This window comes from Maylandia zebra, linkage group LG15, assembly GCF_041146795.1.
Source record: "Maylandia zebra isolate NMK-2024a linkage group LG15, Mzebra_GT3a, whole genome shotgun sequence".
Lineage (NCBI taxonomy): Eukaryota > Metazoa > Chordata > Actinopteri > Cichliformes > Cichlidae > Maylandia > Maylandia zebra.
In genome coordinates, this window is record NC_135181.1 from 42,328,231 (window position 1) to 42,347,253 (window position 19,023).

The 19,023-nt window shown below is 42.6% G+C and overlaps 1 protein-coding gene across 1 annotated transcript; it reads left to right on the plus strand.

Moving 5' to 3' along the window:
- Nucleotides 1–8,958: 8,958 nt before the first annotated feature.
- cd59a (CD59 molecule (CD59 blood group) a) lies at nt 8,959–18,301 on the plus strand. The gene is made up of 4 exons (XM_004575590.5): nt 8,959–9,116; nt 10,232–10,333; nt 10,492–10,565; nt 17,221–18,301. The coding sequence occupies exons 1-4, from the start codon at nt 9,056–9,058 to the stop codon at nt 17,341–17,343; spliced, it is 360 nt and encodes a 119-aa protein (XP_004575647.2). The 5' UTR covers nt 8,959–9,055; the 3' UTR covers nt 17,344–18,301.
- Nucleotides 18,302–19,023: the final 722 nt, after the last annotated feature.

Genomic DNA, 19,023 nt, shown 5'->3' on the forward strand with positions numbered 1-19,023 from the left:
CTGCTGGAATTTGGTGACAGGCTTCAAAGGTCAAGAAGACCAAGAAGGTATAACACACTGCTGCTGTCACCGAGCATGTGTGACAGCAGCAGCTACAGATGTGTTGGACAGCGTGTTTATTTTATTTATATTTGTGTGAAACACCATGCCCCAGAAAACACCATGTCCCAGAAAACACCATGTCCCAGAAAACACTATGTCCAGATGAGCATTTTTGGCATTTGTTTACTTGGATGACTGAGCATCAGGACACATGAAACACCATGAGTTTCACATTCATGATTTGATGCTGATACTTGCAAACTTCAGGTTCATGAACATATTGTAGCTACATTTTTTTATTTAGAAGAGCTGTAAACCTTTCCCACTGAAAGCAGCACAATCCCACTTTGAAAACAATATTTTCATTAAATGAATTCTGGGTAAATCAAAGTATTATCAAAGCTGTCTGTCCATCTTTTCCTCCTTAACAGATCCATCCTGTCCTGGCAGTCTGCAGACACAGAAACATGGACAAGGAGGTGTTTGTCCAGTAGCAGCAGCAGCAGGGACTCACTGCTCTGCTACATTGATAAAACTTTTCATTTTACAAAAACAGTCTTATTTTCCAGTTGATCTGGATTCTCTTTGTCACCACGTATTTGCCACTGTATAGGTAGCTGTTATATTTTGTGTTGGAAATATCTAGAATGTATTTTAATTGTTTTTAACAAGTACAGAGAACGGCTGTCTGTACTCCCCCTGTTCTCCTCTCCATCTCTCAGCTGCTGCTGGCTCCTTTTTCTCCTCCTCTTCCTCACACACTGCTGGATCTGTCCTGGTGTATCATCAGGGATGCAGTGTCACAGGCCGACAGGAAAAACTGGACTCAAACGCAGAGACAGCACATACATTTTACAGTGTTTCATTAAGAAAACAGATTTATTCGTAGTAAAGTGTTTTTAGAGCTGGACGTGGCCGTGGGTCAGTGAGGGTAAACTGATAATTGACAGGTGTGACTGGAATGGAGCGGGTACATTGATAGCTGAGGTGAGCATGGCTTTGAGGAAGAGGCGAATAATGGCAAAGAATGGAGAGCCAGTGTCCCATCTCCTCTCACCTTCTCAGTCTCTTCTGACTCTGGACACTTGCAGAAAGAAAACAAACCATGGCAGTTAACAACAAAAGAAACAGGAGGAGGACTTTTCCATCTACTGTCTGTCTCATTATTAGTGGTTTATACTGGATAAGAGCGCTTTAAGGACAAACTTCAGCACAGCATGGTTGAGTCTGTGTCTTCACCACAGTCCACGGGCAGCTGTTTGGCTCCCATAAATACACTTAGCTTAAAGAGTGAACTGTCTGCTCGGTTTATCCTAAAACGTTTAAGTTCGTTTGGCTTCACACCGAAAAGGGCGACTGTGGCTCAGGGGGTTGGGAATCGCATCTGTAACCGGAAGGTCGCCGGTTCGATCCCTGGGCTCTCTGTCCTGGTCGTTGTGTCCTTGGGCAAGACACTTTACCCTACTTGCCTACTGGTGATGGCCAGAGGGGCCGATGGCGCGATATGGCAGCCTCGCTTCTGTCAGTCTGCCCCAGGGCAGCTGTGGCTACAACTGTAGCTGCCTCCACCAGTGTATGAATGTGAGAGTGAATGAATAGTGGTATTGTAAAGCGCTTTGGGTGCCTAGAAAAGCGCTATATAAATCCAATCCATTATTATAAACAGACCCGGCTAACAAAACTTACTAACAGAGGCATGTGGGGCATGAGCCACTGATTTAGCTCAGTCAAAATTTAGCTGAATTTAATGTTTTAAGATTATTCATTAACATTTGTTCTGTTGGACATCTGAGTGGAGTGAGATAAAGTGAAATTTGGTGGTTTTGTTAACAAGTAGTGTAATTTAAACAAAACAATTATAAATTTTCACAATGAAAGTAGTTAAATCATGTACAGTTTACTTAACATTTGTTAAATTCAGTCATGTTGATATAACTTGATACAATCTAGCCAGGCTGTGGTCATGTGACTCATAGGCAGAAGCTCCTGTGATATCATGAAATCACATGAGATCTCATATCTGTGCAAAATCTGTGCAGTTGTCTCAGAGAGATGGCAGAAAAGTACGGTACAGACTGAACAGGTAACACCTGTTGTCTTCATCATGTGTACAAAGTCATCATCAGTTTGTCTGTTTTTAGCTTCATTTGTTGCTTTGCAGTCAGACTGTTTATGCAACGTTAGCTAATGTAAATATACTAATATATCTAATGTAGGACAAGTAGAAACACATATCTTCTTCAGATTTAGGTCTAATACAGTCAAACACATGCACATGGACACATTTTATACTCGACATACATAACAAAGTTTATAAACCTTAAATATATAAACCTGTCTGCTGGCTGAATTTAGGAGAAACATTTCTTTTTGGTTTTTTTAAACCAAATTTCTCTTCGGTTTTAATAAATACACGTTTTTATCTTGTTTTAAATTGTAAGTGTACATTTGCATTATTCCCTCTTTGTTCTGCAACTGTTGCACAATAATTTGCTTTGCGTGTTCATTTATAATTTTATTTATTTATTTATTTTATTTTACAGCAGTCACTGAGAAGATGAGCTCAGAATCACCTTTTAACCCTGCTCAGGTACACCAATGATGTTCCTGGGTCTGTTTGACCCGGGGTGTGTTTAGTTATCCAGAAACCAAAAAGTTCCAATAAACATGTATTATCTCATTAGTAACTCCATTCCTAACCATTTCAATCAATTTTTAGTGTGTGATCTAAATATTGGTGTGTTCTGTTCTGTCATATAAAATAATATAATGTTCATTACATTGATTTTCTTTTCATTTTATTTCTCTTTTTTATGGAGTAATAAAAGCTGCCAACTTATCTCTCAATAATCAAATCAGATTAACCTGGAGAACGTATGAAGTCTCCAGAGACACCAAACATATTCCTAGACTTGTAGTCAAGATCGCCTAAACCAAGACCAAGACAATACCAAGACCAGAGGGTATCGAGACCAAGACAGACCGAGTCAAGACTAAAACAAAGTTGAGACAAGACCAAGACTGAGGCGGAGACAAAAAAGTCTTTAAACTGCAGCCAGATGCTGCTTCGTTTACGGGTGTCGGGCATATTTATGTGTTTTTGCACTGGCACAGCCCTCCTCACCGCTGTCTACTGTCTCAATCACTCACTGAGAGGACAGACGTATGCTCCACTTGACTGTCGTGTCTCTCACCCTCTCTGTTTTTCACATAATGATATTATCCTATATCCTCACATGTGATTGGCCACAATATGGAGGGATTGGAGCATAGCTGAGCCACTGTGTGAGAGCTGAGCAGCCAAAGGAAATTAAGTGAGGAGCGGCTCTCGCTCAATGGGAGTCGACTCTTCTGATTCACTACAAAGCGCTCTGTAAGCACGGCTCTTAGAGCTGATGCTTCTGCGCATGGCACATTATCGAACGTTACGTTCATGGATACTGTTGACTCCAAATCTCCCGACCACTATGTCAATCTGAGACAGCAAGACCGGTCTCAAGATATCCAACTCTACATATCCCTCTGTGTCTCACAGACTGGCTGTTGGTTCATCCTTTGAGTTACAGTGGTGTGAAAAAGTGTTCGCCCCCTTCCTGACGTCCTCTTTTTGTGTTTGCCACACTTAAAGGTTTTAGATCGTCAGACAAATTTAAGTGTTAGAAAAGATAACACAAGTAAACACAAAATGAAGGTGTTTAATATTGAGAGGGGAAAAAATGCAAATCCTCAAAAGTCCTCCTTTGGGGAGGTCAAAGGTTGGTCCATATAACATGGTGGAAAGTCCGTCACACAGCACTTACCTCCACTGTTCTCATCATCAGAGAAACAGTTTGCTTCAGTCTTCCTCTGATTTAATTGGTTCAGACTTCAGAGTCAGCTGACCACAGAAGGCTGCTGCTGCAGACTGTGACCACCAGAGGGTGCCAACACAATTTATCAGGATCAATGATTTGGAGCAGGGTGAGAGATGAAGTGAGCAGTAAACGAGAATAAATAAAGAGGTGATGAAATCGATATATAAAAGAGTAGAATCAGAGATACAGTGCGGACGGTTACATCAGAGGTAGAGGAAGATGATGATGAAGAGCAAACTTAGACTGACGGGTTAACTAAAGAGGAAATGTGAAAATATGACAATGTTTTCAGTGTTGGCTATACAGAACAAAAACAACAACCCTAAAAATGTGGAAATCAATTACTCTGCATTTTTATGGTGTTTTCCTTGTTTTTGATCGTGTGTTACTAAAGCTCTGCACCTGGTCTAAAACCCAAAGCATCATGGGACATATCTGGTATCAGTGTTGAGCACATGTGTCTGTGGAACGTATATGAAGGACTGACATACTGGGGGCTTGGTGCATTTCTCCATTGTGTTCTTGAACCTTGTTGGACCTGTCCAGCAGCGTGTTTGCTCTGCGGGTGGAGCAGCTGATTGACATGAATGCTCAATGAGGGGCTGATGGCCTGATGCTGGAGAACAAAGCAGCTGCTGTGGCCAGGCCATGAACTGGCTGTTGTTCTCTGTCTCTGCTGCCCGCTGACCTCCTCTCCTCTTTGTTTCTCTTTCAATGAAGCTTGTTGTTTGTTTCTGGAGTGTTCGAGTACCAACACTGAGCTTTTCTTCTTCTGCCACTCTGAGTTAAACGACTGTCATCGAACGCCACCATCACATCAGCCCCGAGGGCCGTGCAGCGACACTCTTATTTAACTCCTACCGAGAGTCTAGACCAGGGGTCCCCAATCCCAGTCCACGAAAGCCGGTGTCCCTGCAGGTTTTAGATCTCACCCTGGGTCAACACACCTGAATCACATGATTAGTTCATTACCAGGCCTCTGGAGAACTTCAAGACATGTTGAGAAGGTAATTTATCCATTTAAATCAGCTGTGATGGATCAAGGACACATCTAAAACCTGCAGGGACACCGGCCCTCGTGGACTGGGATTGGGGACCCCTGGTCTAGAGTGTGTAGTTGAGGCTGAGGAGGAGACAAAGGCATCATCAGAGTTGATCCTGAACATCTGTGAAGCTGCTTTCTTTCATAATGTTTTCAATTTACTAGAGTTGATGAGCTGATGAAGGAAAAGGCACTATTTAAAAAAACAACGTTTCTGCGGCATTCAAACACTGATGACAGGTTGGCCTCTCTGTGCTCTCCCTGTGGGGGGGAGGGGGGGCATGAAAGTTACTCTTATCTGGTATGTGTCTCAGACCGTGGTTTTGATTGGTCAAAGAAACATGACAACATGAGCTTTAAGGCCATTTTGAGATGCTGTTACTCTGTAGAGACTCCACATCCAGCTCTGAGCTCTCAGACAGGCTGTAAAATATTCATGAGATCTAGTCCCCTGATTTATGACCTGAGGTTTGTCCAGGTGGTCATTCTTCCTGAAATCAGTACATTTTAAAACATTTCAGGCTTGACGTTGTTCCATAAGATTTTCACAGAACTAATTTGTGTTGTGAAATTTTAGCTTCATACATCAAAAACTTCTAGATGTGTGTCCTTGAAAAACAGTCCATCGACCTACTTTCAGGTCATTAGTTTGAAAATGTCTGCACAAGAATATCTAAAACACCCTAGAAATAACAGCCTGGAGTTTTCATCAGAATCAGTCAAAATCTGAATTGTCAACAATTGTCAACAACCACTGATCAAAGCCCTTTGCTCAGAGACGTCCCAAATCACAGATCCTGAATTATTCTGATGACGAGAAAGAGCAGTGAAGTTTCAAGCTTTTATCTTTGATAGTTTTTCAGATATTCAGTTTCAAACTTTCCCTCAGATTTCAACGGATCGTTTTTCAGAAACATCTTGAAAAGTTTTTGATTTTAAAGTTTCACAGCAATCATTATATATGTTAAAGGTTTGTTTCAAATGTCTTTTATTAGAAGCAAGTATCACAGTTGTTACAAATTAATAGAACTTATGCCCCCTTTTTCTCTAAACAAAACAAGACAAAACAAACAAAAGAAAAAAAACCCAACACCCTCTATGGGCCCCGATCCCCCAACTGCCAAAAATTTAAATTTTCCCAAGATATGCAAGTAAAGGGTGCCAGATTAGTTCAAAATCTTTCACATTGCCATTCATGGTATATCTTATTTTTTCAAGGTGAAGAGTATTTGTAAGTTCTGCAAGCCGCATCTTTAACACAGGAACCTCTTTGCCTTTCCAAAGCTGCAGGATCAGTTTCTTTGCGATGATCAATGCATATGACATAAACCTTTTTTGAGAATGTTGTAAACTTTGTGTTTCTTTGGAGATCCCGAAGATAATTACTGTTGGATTTGGCTCAATCTTGTTTTTAAAAATATTAGAGAGGTAAGTAAAAATGTCACACCAAAAACCCTGAAGCCTTGGACAAAGTGCAAAACTATCTAACAGATTTCCATAATGTGTCATACGTTTTTCGCAGAGAGGAGAGCAGTCTGGGTACATTTTGTGAAGTCTTTCCTTTGAGCAATGTAACCTGTGTACAATTTTATACTGAATTAAAGAGTGACGGGAATTAATAAAAAGCATATTTATGTTGAGTAAGACCTCCTGCCAAAAATCTTCCGATACGGAAATCCCAAATTCCTTTTCCCACTCCTCTTTAATTGAGTGAGTTGAAGGTGTACTCATCTCCTGTACTGAGTTATAGAATAATGAGACTCTGTTCGAACCCCCGGCTATCACTAAGGCATCTATCCAAGGTGTCAGACGACATGCTTTCAAACTGCAGCAGATGTGTGCGGATATAATTTCGTAGTTGAAGATATCTAAAAAAAATGGCTGCACGGTAGTCCAAATCTATCTATTAATTGTTGAAATGACATGAAGGTGTCATTTGAGTATGTCTTTTAATTTACGAATTCCCAGTTCCTGCCACACGTTGAAGGCTCCGTCTGCACATGATGGAAGGAAAGAGGGGTTAGCTGTAACAGGCATACTCATTGATAATGATTTCAGTTTAAAGTGCTTAATTATTTGTTTCCAAATTCGCACTGTGGTATGGATCACTGGGTTATAGTTATAGTGTGCACTTGTCAAGGGAGTAGGAGAAAGTAATATTCCACCAACACAGTAAGGAAGGCAGTCCTCCCGCTCCATCTGCAGAACATGGGGGAGTAACGCTGTATCATCCAGTAAGAGGTAAATTATTCTTAAATTTGATGCCCAATAATAATGCATAAAGTTAGGTAGTGCAAGTCCACCAAGGGATCCGTGTTTACATAGATGTTCTTTTTTTATTCTATGTGTTTTGTAGTTCCATTTAAACGGCATAATAATGGCATCCAGCTTGTTGAAGAAAGATTTGGGCAGGAAAATTGGGATATTTTGGACCAAATACAGATATTGCGGGAGAAATACCATTCTGAGTTCACTCTTCCTATCAAGGAGATAGGGAGTGTCCTCCAAAACTGGATGTTGTTTTTTAGCTTCTCCAGTAGAGGGAGAAAGTTTTCTTTCACTAAGGAAATATATTTTCTTGTTATTGTGATGCCCAGATATGTAATTTTTTCACAAGTTATTTTAAATGGGAGAGATGCAAACCACTCATTGCTTTCCAATTTGATGGGCAATACTTCACTTTTTTTCCAGTTGATCTTGTAACCGGCGAAGGTGCCAAATTTGTCAATAACGGAGAGGGCTGCCGGGACGGAGGTTTGGGGTTTTGTTATGTATAGTAAAATGTCATCAGCATAGAGCGATATAGTATTAGAAGTATATGCTGTGTCATAGCCACGTATATCAGGGTGAGTACGAATCGTCTGTGCCAGGGGTTCCAGAGCGAACAGGACTAAGAACACATGCCTGACGTGTCCCTCTGCTGAGCTTAAACTGAGTGGATAATGTTTGGTTTGTAAGGATTCTGGCTGTGGGATTCTTGTAGAGTAATTTTATCCAGGAAATAAAATCTTGTCCCAGCCTGGATGCATACCATTTTTTAATAAACCAATAGATTTAATAATTTCTTCAGTTGTAATCCTGGCATTCAAAATCTTGCGATCCACCTGATCTAACACAGGGAGATCACACTTATCTAAAAAGTCCTGCATATCTTTAGGCCCTGCAGTGGAATGAGAAGTATAGAGAGATTGATAAAACTGCCTAAAGTTATCATTAATGTCTTTATGTGATGTAACCAGGTTTCCATTGCGTGATCTAATTTTATGAATCATTCTGTCATTTTTTAACTTCTTTAGCTGTCTAGCTAACAACTTATGTGGCTTGTCCCCAAATTCAAAGTACTTCTGTCTTACAAAGGTGAACGCTCTATTAATGTTGCTGGTTAGTATTTGATTTAGTTTATATTTTAATGCACAAATAGTGTTGTACTTATCTAAAGAGGGAGCCCTTGCATTGTTGGCGTCCAAATCGTGGATCATTTTTTCTAATTTTAACTGTTCTAGTTTATTATTTTTATTCCGTGAGGCCTGATATGATATTATGCACCCCCTGATATATGTTAAAGGTTTGAACCACGAAAGCTTCGTGGAGACGGTCGAGCAGTTTGAGTTGATTCGAGGTTAAATGTGAAAGGTCAAGCAGAAAGTTGGTGTAAGTCATGTCTCCTCGCCCACCTCTGACCACGGCTCCCACAGAGAGACAGTAATCCTTTGGTGCTTTCACCTCTCTGTTTTCATTCTTTGGTTTGTACGAACACCACAGAAACTGCAAACTGTAAACTTCCTGCTGAACGTGTCAGTTTGAACATTGCAGTGGAACAAACTCACCAAAGAAACGGACCGAACGTTTGACACTAGAGGTTCTGTGACTGCTGGTACTGAGGACACGCCTGTGTTCATGGTGACTGCAGACCGCAGACCCATGGAAATAATGCATGTGATTGTTTATAAGATGATGGCACAGGCTCCATCCAGTGGGTGTGGCCTCTGAGCTACACTCAGCCTTGATGAGAGTCAGTCATCGCTCCTCCTCCTGATCATCATCATCAGAGCTGCTGCTGGATGAGCCGTGGACCTGCTCTGTTATTCTGACAGATGAGTTTGTGAGCTGTGCAGAGATGAAAATGAAGAGCACCCTGGGGATCTGTCTGGTGATCTGCTGCACTCTGATCGGACTGGGTATGTTTGATTCATTCACATGTCTGACTCTGTAGACTTTATATACATATACTTAAACATATACATATATACTTATAAACATAGGGTCTTTACTGTAAAACAGAGAGAGCCTTGAAGAGACTGCTGTTGTGATTTACTGCTGTGTAAATGAAACTGAATACAAAAGCTCAACAGTCCCTGTGTATCTGAACGATACTGAAAGTGCTGAATAGGAAGCATTCACAGTGAGTGGGACGGGTGATGGGTGCGGCTGCTAGCTGTTGGTTTAAATCATAACTAATGAAAATGGTTATAAAGAAATAAGGTTTTGCACATTTATGAGGATACTGTGGGCTGAAAAGAAGAGCTTCAGATTAAATGTGGCTTTTTGTTCATGAAGCTTTAGAAAAGATGACGTTTTTCTCTTTTTCCAAACTGTAGTTCGAGTCCCACGTGGAAACAGTTATTCGTACACTCTTGTTGGTTTTAAACTAGGGCACTGCTCTCTGACTGCAGATAACAGAAAGTTAAGGAATGGAAGTCGTGATGTATGCATATCCAGGGTCTGATTGTTCTGAGTAAACTGGGGTCTGACGTGAAGCCCGAGTTCCGATACAGTCAGAGTCATTTGGCAGATGGTGAATCGGTCTGAGTCTGGTTAACGGGTTCAGGTGATTGATGGGATAAAACTGCAGATGTGACCACAGATGTTGCGGTCAGGTGTGAGGAGGCTGTAGGTCCATGTAGAGTCTACAGTTAACGTTTCATTAACAGAAAGGCTGTACTGTGACAGGAACTGGCTCTATGGGAATAATCAGCCTCTGTCAGTGATGACCTGTTGTTACCTGACTCAATATGTTTGGAGTGTCTGCAGAGCTGAAAGTCCGACTGTGTTTAAGATTCTTGCTCATTTAACCTGTAATTATTTGACGACCCTAATGACCTGGACCCTCATCCTGGCTGGAGCTGGTTTCACGTTGATCAGATGAAGAACTAGTGTGGACTGAAAGTCTTGGTTCTGATTCATTTTAGAAGGCAGGGAACACTTTTTTATGTTTCTGATCATTGTTCCCACTCAGATGGCCTTCAGAGCCCTGAGTGGACATGTTGTAATCCAGATGTGTGGTGTGTTTCAGGATCAGCCATCCGCTGTTACAGCTGTAAGGACTACACAGCCAGCTGCACCAAAGAGCGAGAGTGTAGCTATGACGACGCCTGCCTCACGCTCAGGGAGAGAGGTACAGTCACACCTGCTTTTACCTGTTCACCTATAGAACTGTTCCTGACCTCTGTAAGTCTGGAGGCTCCACGTCTGATCCTCCAGCTGGATGCAAATCAGCCCAGCAGCTCTTACCTCCAAGGTTCTACTCATGTTTCTAATGTTTCTGTCCTGCAGGTGGGATGACGTACCGTCAGTGTATGAAGTACTCGGACTGTGAGTACGGCCGGCTGGCACAGATGTTCCCCCAGGTACCTCTGACCTTTAACCCCTGAGCCTCAGTGGAACTATGTTAGGGTTAGAGTGGAAGTGGTTGTTGTTGTGGTTATTGTTTTGTTCACTCTTATTGTTGCCTTGCTGCTAAACAGATTTCCACTTGTGGGACAATAAAGTATTTGAATTGAATAGAATAACCCGTTGGTTTTCAACTCCAGTCATTATTCTGATGGTAACAGCTAGCATCAGTGCTGAGGCCCCCACAGACTGAGCCGCTCTGTTCTGCTGCTGATGTTGATGTGATGAAGCTCCTCTTTGTGCCATCAGAGCATCCACTGACACCAGTACAGAATCAGAATCAGAAAGCCTTTATTTATCCCCAAGGGGCAATTAAGATACAACAGAGCAGCATGACGTTGAAGATAAGGACAGGGCACAAACAGGTAATAAGAATGAGATAATAAATACACAGAATATACAATACATACACAGTTTTAAAATTAAAGTGACTGAATACGTGAATAAATAACTGTAAGTGACTAAAAGTGAGTAAAGTGTCGGCAGTATAACAAGAGTGTAGAGTAGTTTATGTTTCTGGGTGTGGGAAATGGCCTCATCGGCTGGAGTTAAAAAGCAGAGCTGCTTTGGGGACAAAGGTGGCGCTCCTCCTCCTCTCAGTCCTGCAGGAAATGCAGTGGAGGCGTCGCCCAGAGGGGAGCCATTGAAATGCAGGGTGAAGAATGTGAGAGGGGTCGTTGATGATTTTGGCTGCCTGTCTGAGGGCCTGTTGGCTGAAAACCTGCCAGGGTTCTGACAGGCCAATGATTGTAGAGCACATTGATGCAGTGTGCTGCAGTCTGTTCCTGTATGAAGGCTGAGGGAGTGGAACCAGCAGGTGATGGAGAAGGTCATGATGCTTTCCAGGAAGGCATAGTAAAAAGTCATCATGACGGCTGTGCTGACTCAAAAGGAGTTGAGTTTCCTAAAGAGGTATAGCCGTTGGTGGCACCTTCTGAGAATCTCCTCTGTGTTGGCAGAGAATCTCAGGAGGTTGTCAAAGATGGTTCTCAGGTGTTTGTACACCTCAGCTACCTCCACTGGCTTCCCGTGGATGGTGGTGGTGACTGAAGCAGCCAGATCCCTCTGCCTGCTCGAGAAGGTCACCACCATCTCTTTGGTTTTGCTCACGTTCAGTTCAAGTTTGGAGCTGTCACACCACTCTACAAACTCCTGCAGAGCGGGCCCGTGGTGTTGTGAGGGCCTGACAGCAGTGACAGGAGAACTGTGTTGTCAGCATATTTAACCAGGTGACAGTTGGGCTGTGTGGATCTGCAGTCATCAGTGTAGAGGATGAAGAGCAGGGGGGAGAGCACACAGCCCTGGGGGGAGCCAGTGGAGGTGGAATGGAGACCGGAGAGAGAGTTGTTGACCCGTCCTGTTGGTCAAAAAGTCCAATATCCACTGAACATCCAGGTGAAATCGGGAGGAAAGTTTAGTGGCCAGGATGTGAGGCTGCAGAGTGTTGAACGCTGATGAGAAATCAGCAAACAGAAGTCTGGCAGAGTCAGGGAGCTCCAGATGTTTGTGGATGGAGTCCGAGATGAAGAGTTTTGCATCATCGACACCTCTGCGTGCACAGTAAGCAAACTGGAGTGGATCCATCAGGGGGTCAGTTGCTCTTACGATGTGCTGTTTTATGATCTTCTCCATGGCCTTCATCACCAGGGAGGTGAGGGCCACAGGACGAAGATCATTCAGAGACTTTGTGTTGTTTCTTTTGGGGATGAGGATGACTGTGGAGTGTTTCCACAGCTGGGGGACGGTGTGACTGTCAACTGAGTGTTCAAATAGAGTCCAGGACACACTTCCTAGTTGCCCTGCACAGTGCCTCAGAACTTGACTGCTGATGTTGTCAGGGCCAGGTGAGCTCCTCTCCCTGATCCTCCTGAGGGCTCTCACCACGTCCTCAGTCCTGAAGGTGAGTGCAGAGCTGCCAGGTTTGAGTGAGGATCTGGACTCCTCAAGCTGGGCCATGTTGTCCGTCTCAAACTTGGTGTAGAAAGCGTTGAGGTCGTCAGGGAGGCAGGAGGGGTTTCTGCCCTCCACCTGGATGGTTCTGGGGGTGGTGACCACAGTATTCACAGAGGCCATGGTTTTGAGGCCCTGCCAGGGTGAGCGGAGGTCCACTGTGGTGAATTTTTTTTCAGCAGTATTTTTGTACTCCAGTTTAGCAGTTCTTATGGCCCTCTTGACCTCCCTGTTGACCTCCTTTTTATCCAGTGCAGAGCCGGTGAAGAAAGTCCTGTTTTTTTAATTAAGGATTTCCTTGAGCTCCTTGGTGATCCAGGGTTTGTTGTTGGGGTAGATGGAGACTGTTTTTGAGGGGATAATCTTGTCAACACGGAAGGAGATGTATGATGTCATCGTGTCAACCTATTTGTCGATGTCATCAGAGGGAGAAAGAAGGCTGTCCCAGTCAGTGGCTTCGAAACATCCTTGTAGGGTGAGGATACTTTCCTCTGTCCACTGCTTGATGTTTTTGGTGACCTTTTTAATCCTCTTGATGACTGGGCTGTAAGCAGGGGCCAGCAGGATGGTGTGGTGGTCTGCTGAGCCGAGAGGGGGGAGGGGGGAGGCTTTGAATGCATCTGGTACAGAGCCGTAGCTTTTATCCAGAGTCTTCCCCTGACGTGTGCTGCATGTAACATACTGTTGGTATCCTTTAAGCGACTTGTCAGGGGAACAGTGGTTGAAATTACCCAGGATGAATTTGGGAGAGTCCGGAGTTAGTTGTTCCAGTTTGTACAGAGTGTTAGCCATCAATGACTAGCCATCAAGAGGCCAGCAGGATGGTGTGGTGGTCAGATGTGTTACAGTGGCACAGTCACATCTTTCACAGTAAAATGGCAGATTTTTCAAAACCCGCCAGAACAAATGTTATCACCTCATGTGGCTCATTAAAAGCCTGAAGTGAACCTTTCCCAAAAAAATGTTTCCATTAGCGCACCCACTGACCGATCCCAGTCAGTGGGATCGGTCAGTGGGTGCGCCGGGATACCGATGCAAATATTTCCTTTAAGGACATGTCCAAGTTTTAACATTTCTTTATTTCTGGGACATTTTAGCTGCAAGGACTTTTTCTGCTAAGGAAGTGTTCAGTTCAGAGTCTAGACCAGGGGTAACAAACATAAGGCCTGGGGGCCAAAATCAGGCACAGCAAAGATGCCCACATGAAGCCTTTGCAAAATGTACAGAAGGGCATGATTTTTTTAAATTTTGAACTGTATTTTCATAAGTTTTTTAGGTTTATTGTTACTCATAGAAACCTCCCCCATGACGGTTCATGAAAGTCATGAAATAATAGAAAAATTCCATGTTTTCCTTATTAACTATAAAAATGTTTTGTAAATGTAATCCGAGCAGCATTTTTTTTCTTCATCATGCAAACATGCTGTTGGAATTTAACTATTTATATATGTCAGGCATTAAATGTGTAAATAAAGAGGATCTGGCCCACCTAAGGTCGACTTCCGGCCCACAGTGTAAAATGAGGTTGACATCCCATGTCTGGACCAACACATGAGAGGGTTTAGCTAACTCTGTGCATCCATGGACGTCACTGAGACACACCATCTGTATTTTACACTAAAGTGAGGCTGCTGATAGTTTAAAGAAAGCTTTGCTTCAAATGCAGATGATTTACTTCACTGCAAAAAAACCCTCGAATAATCAAAAAGTCACAGCTCAACAGATGTTTCATGAAGCTATTTCACCTCTTATCAAAGAGGCATCTTCATTTTTTTTTCCACTTCCATTGATTAAGACCGCCACAGAGAACCCGCACAGACATTTTCAATAATCAGTCTATGCTTCATGAGTCCTCCTCACAAACCTGTAAAAATCAGAGAGCTGTGGCTGAACAAACAATCCAAAATCCAAAATGTAAAAACAAATCTGAACTCAGTTCTTCGAGATTTCTCTGAAGAAATAACATCACATAAACAATGTTCCCTCTAATGTTTCACGTGTCTGAGCGAACACACAAACTCCCTGAGCCGACACTTGGACCACTGTGAGCAACAGCAGACGTGTGCACTGTGGTCACGCCAGCATCCAAGTTACATGTTTATTAAAATAATCAAATTACAGCATTTCTGTTAGACTACTTTTAATTAACTGCTTCAGCCCACTTACAATGAAAATTTAAAGAAGATCTTGTTGATGACCTGTGCAGCATGTTAACACTATTGGAAGGAAAAATAACTTCAACTGCAATTTTGAAAACACAACTTTCTTTTTTTATATATTTATAAAGCTCTGACTTGTATTGTGAGTCTGTGGTCTGTTAGAGAGTCTGTAACTCTGTCTGTAAAATACAGTAAATAATGACCAATGTTGGGCAATTAATTATATAGTTACTTCTTCAAAAAAGTAACTGAGTTATGCAATTAATTAATGTTACGTTCTTAGTCTAGGCGAGTATTGAACGCAACAAGAAGCTGGCCCACTCACACACCACCCAAGCAAGAACACCAACAACAATATCTTTTTAAAGTGCTAAGCAGCCATTTATTTTCTTCAGCAGTGAGCAATGCCAAAAATAACAAACAAAACTCCCTAATGGTCCCTACGCTTTCCTACACAAAATGAAAACCAAACAAAAGACAATTCACTTACCTAACTTTCTAAATGAAAAACAGGAGAAAACTTAATCAACAAAAATGGCTTCTCACGCCTACTAGGCTGCTGCAGTGAAGGATATATACAAGGTGAACAAAATACACGATAGCTACTTGACAAATCTATTTACAGCTATTTACAAAATTGAAGTACTAACGCCAGACACACACACACACACGAGGTTATACTTGCAAATCACTTTGTCAAAGAAACTCTACACAGCAATGAATCAAAACACAGGTTCTTTGTTGGATGGTGGAGGTTAGCAGGGCCTCCTCCTGAAGGTGCCTGTGTGGGCGTGTCCCACCACCTCTTCTGCCTGAGGTGCCACCTTTCCCTGTTACACAGCTGACTCACATCAGTAATTTAAAGTATTTAAGCCCAGGGAAAGGTGAGCTCTGGGCCAGAGTGCCATTAGTGTGGTTACAGCTAGTGAGCTGCACTCTTTTTGACTTAGGTTGTACTTTATTGACCAATGCCTGAGTTTTGTTTGTTTTCCTTAAATGGTGATAGCGGCTTGTCTGTCTCTTTTAGTTGAGCTACTTTAATAAAACTCCTTAATTTAACCCTCATGCCTTGTCTCCTTTTTCTGACCTGGACACTTTTTGTTACTTCCCCCTCAACGCCTAGACCCCTCAGGGGAACGTAACAGTTAGAGAGTCTGTAACTCTGTCTGTAAAATACAGTAAATAATGACCAATGTTGGGCAATTAATGATATAGTTACTTCTTCAAAAAAATAACTGAGTTTTGCAAACAACAAAGTTTTTTGCAGCTGTTTACCTAAAAATGCAGCCAAGGCGTTTTTTAAACAAACATTTCAAACTATTTACAGAACAATCAGCTGTTCTGCATCAAATCTGATGCCACACAAATTATTTGTGCCGCTCCAAAAATAATTTGTGTCCACTATGAGATGAAGGAGAACAACAGCCTGATACCTGCAGGCCTGACAGCAGCAGATGTGTCACTGCTGTAACACCTGTAACACTCAGCAGTCGCCTCATTGTTCTGACACACACAACACTACTGACTACACTACACACTGACTACACACTCACTACACACTGACTACACACTGACTACACAAGATTTGTGTTGTGCTAAACGTCTCAAATCTCTCACATCTCAAACACGCCGTCACTCCTAAAACTTCCCCCTCCCTTAACAACTAAATGCCTTTTGTGTGTGTGTGTGTGTGGGGGGGTGTTTTTGCTCACAGGCTTTCGAGCGTTTTCCTTATAAAACGCCGTTTTTACCGTTTCTTCCCGCAGTAAATATAAACAACGACAGTATTCAGGAAGAAAAACAAACATTGCAGATATTTTATCATAACTCTGGTTTTACGTGGCCGATCAACACAATTTAAAAACTGGTATAAAGTCCACACTTTGTCCGTCAGTTGTTCCGTCTGTCCTGCTCACATCTCCAATGGTCGTACACGTTGTCATTAACGTGGCTTCACTCCACATCAGCCGCTTTGCTCGCTAAAACACCAGCACATAAGGACGCCGTCATAGCCTGTCAACCACGTTGATTAGCTGCGTATATACGAATGTGCATCGCATCATTGGCTGGACTTTGGGATAAGGTGGCATCGTTCTGATCCCATACGGGAGCAGCCAGTCACTGACTCACACTGCAAAACTGAATTGTTAAAGTATTAATTTTAATCTCAATTCAGGTTAGATTTATTTTTGTGCGCAGCTTTTCTGTGCGCAGAGACCGAGCCAGCAGTGCACAATTGCGCACGCGCGCAGCTTAGAGGGAACATTGCACATAACTGCAGTGCTGTTGTAAACTCTTCTCCTCTGGCACGTTCAAAACCCTCCTTTAGAACCGCCTTAAAGGTTCCTGAAGGTTCCTGCAGTTCTTGAAGTTTCTGGAGTCCAGACTCCAGTGTGATTGATACCCTAACAAGGAGGAATTAGTGTATTGATTATGAATATGCTCCTACTGCTGTGCGTGTTTTGTCTGATCACTGATTTGTGACATCATCAATTACTTCCAGGTTTCCAGTTTTACCTTCAAGTGCTGCAACTCTGACCTGTGTAACTCCGCCCCCTCCTCTGCAACAAGCTCTGTGATTGGTGTACTGGCCTCGCTGGCGGTCATGTGGTGGTGCATCCACTGAAGGGCGACCTGAGCAGCTCTGCGGTGCCCCCCTGAGTCCTCTTTAACCACGGCAGCTTCTCATCAATCGCAGTACTGATGCTCACTGATCAATCAGCCAGTCCTCCTCACTTTGTTACATTATTGATAATTAATCGATCAGTTTCAGCCTTAAAGATCCAACATCCCGACCTTTGATCGATCACGAAGCTCCCATAAATGTTTAAAAGTGAATCCTGCAGCATCCCAGCTGCTGATCAAACATGAATATTCAGCCTGATCGATCGCTGATCAGTCACATCTCAGCAAAGACGCATCACAAACACCTGAAGACTGACCGAGACCTGCACTGAGGGAGTGATTGATGTTTCAGGCCAGTGTTTGTGAGAAAACATGAAGATTTTATTCATTTTAACCCACTTGTGTACTTCACACTTACACACTACAGCTTCAACATAGCTCTTTCTGCGGTTCTCAGTCAGATTTTCAAAATAAAATAAGTTGTGAGCAGCTCCCTGTGGCTGTCTCTGCATCACAGACAGGAACTTAAATCAGACAGATTCTCAGGCAGGTTCTGACTGGGTTTCTCTCTGTCAGGTTTCTGGAGGTTCAGTTATGGATAAGAAGTGGAAGCCTCTCTGATTCTGAACGTTGCGTCTGAGCTGATATGTGACTGAGGTTTAGCTCTCTGTAGAAGCCTGAAGGCCTTCCTCGAAGCAGCTGCTTAAATAAAACTAAAACCCTTAAATGATGATTTGTGTGGCGTTTGTTCTGCTGCTGTTTGCAGAAGCACAAAGCATAAGAGGAAACCTTCAGTAAAGTCAAAGCTAACGCCGAGCCCTGAAAGCTGCTCTCACTCATCTCTGTGTACATGAATAAAGGTTTCTGCTCCTGTCTTTCAAAATAAAGTCAAAATAATGTTATCTCTGATGGTGTGACTACATTTGAATGATTAAAGGCCTTCTGCTGCTTTCAGAGCAGTCTGCAGTCTCTGATGTTTGTGTTTCTGTAAAAGCTGATGATGATGCTGAAGAGTTGGACAGCATTGCCCCCTGCTGGCTGACTCAGGTTTGACGTCTATATCTATCTATCTATCTATCTATCTATCTATCTATCTATCTATCTATCTATCTATCTATCTATCTATCTATCTATCTATCTATCGATCAATTCCTTCTACTGCAGGAATCGTGTGATATCACTATTAGTCCGCGATCGGCAACACAACTGACTGATCCCGGTGGCTGAGCTTTCATAGTCAGAATCATTTTTTAACCCAGAGGAAACAAGACTGTTACAACCACAAAAGTTCTTTCAATGTGAAATATTTAAAGACTTTCAGTCACATGAGGCAAGATTCACTACAATTCACTACAGAACAGAAATAACAAATGTTTAAACTAAATTTGATGCTTGCTGCAGGTCCCAATAAAGTTGGCACAAGGTAAAAATGTCTGAAAAAGCAAGACGGTTCAGCTGGTAATAAGTTAGGGTAGGGTTAGGGGTAAAGATGTAAAGATGTTTAGAGGTAAAGATGGCAGAGGTTTTAAAAGACTGTGGAGTACTTCATAAACAACACAAAGACTTCGCCATGGTCTGCAGTGCGTCACACCAGAGTGTGTGTGTGTGGGACGAGGCTGCACTCCTTTATTGGACACCTGTGGACCACACTGCATTCCTCATCAGCATGATTGTGCTGCTT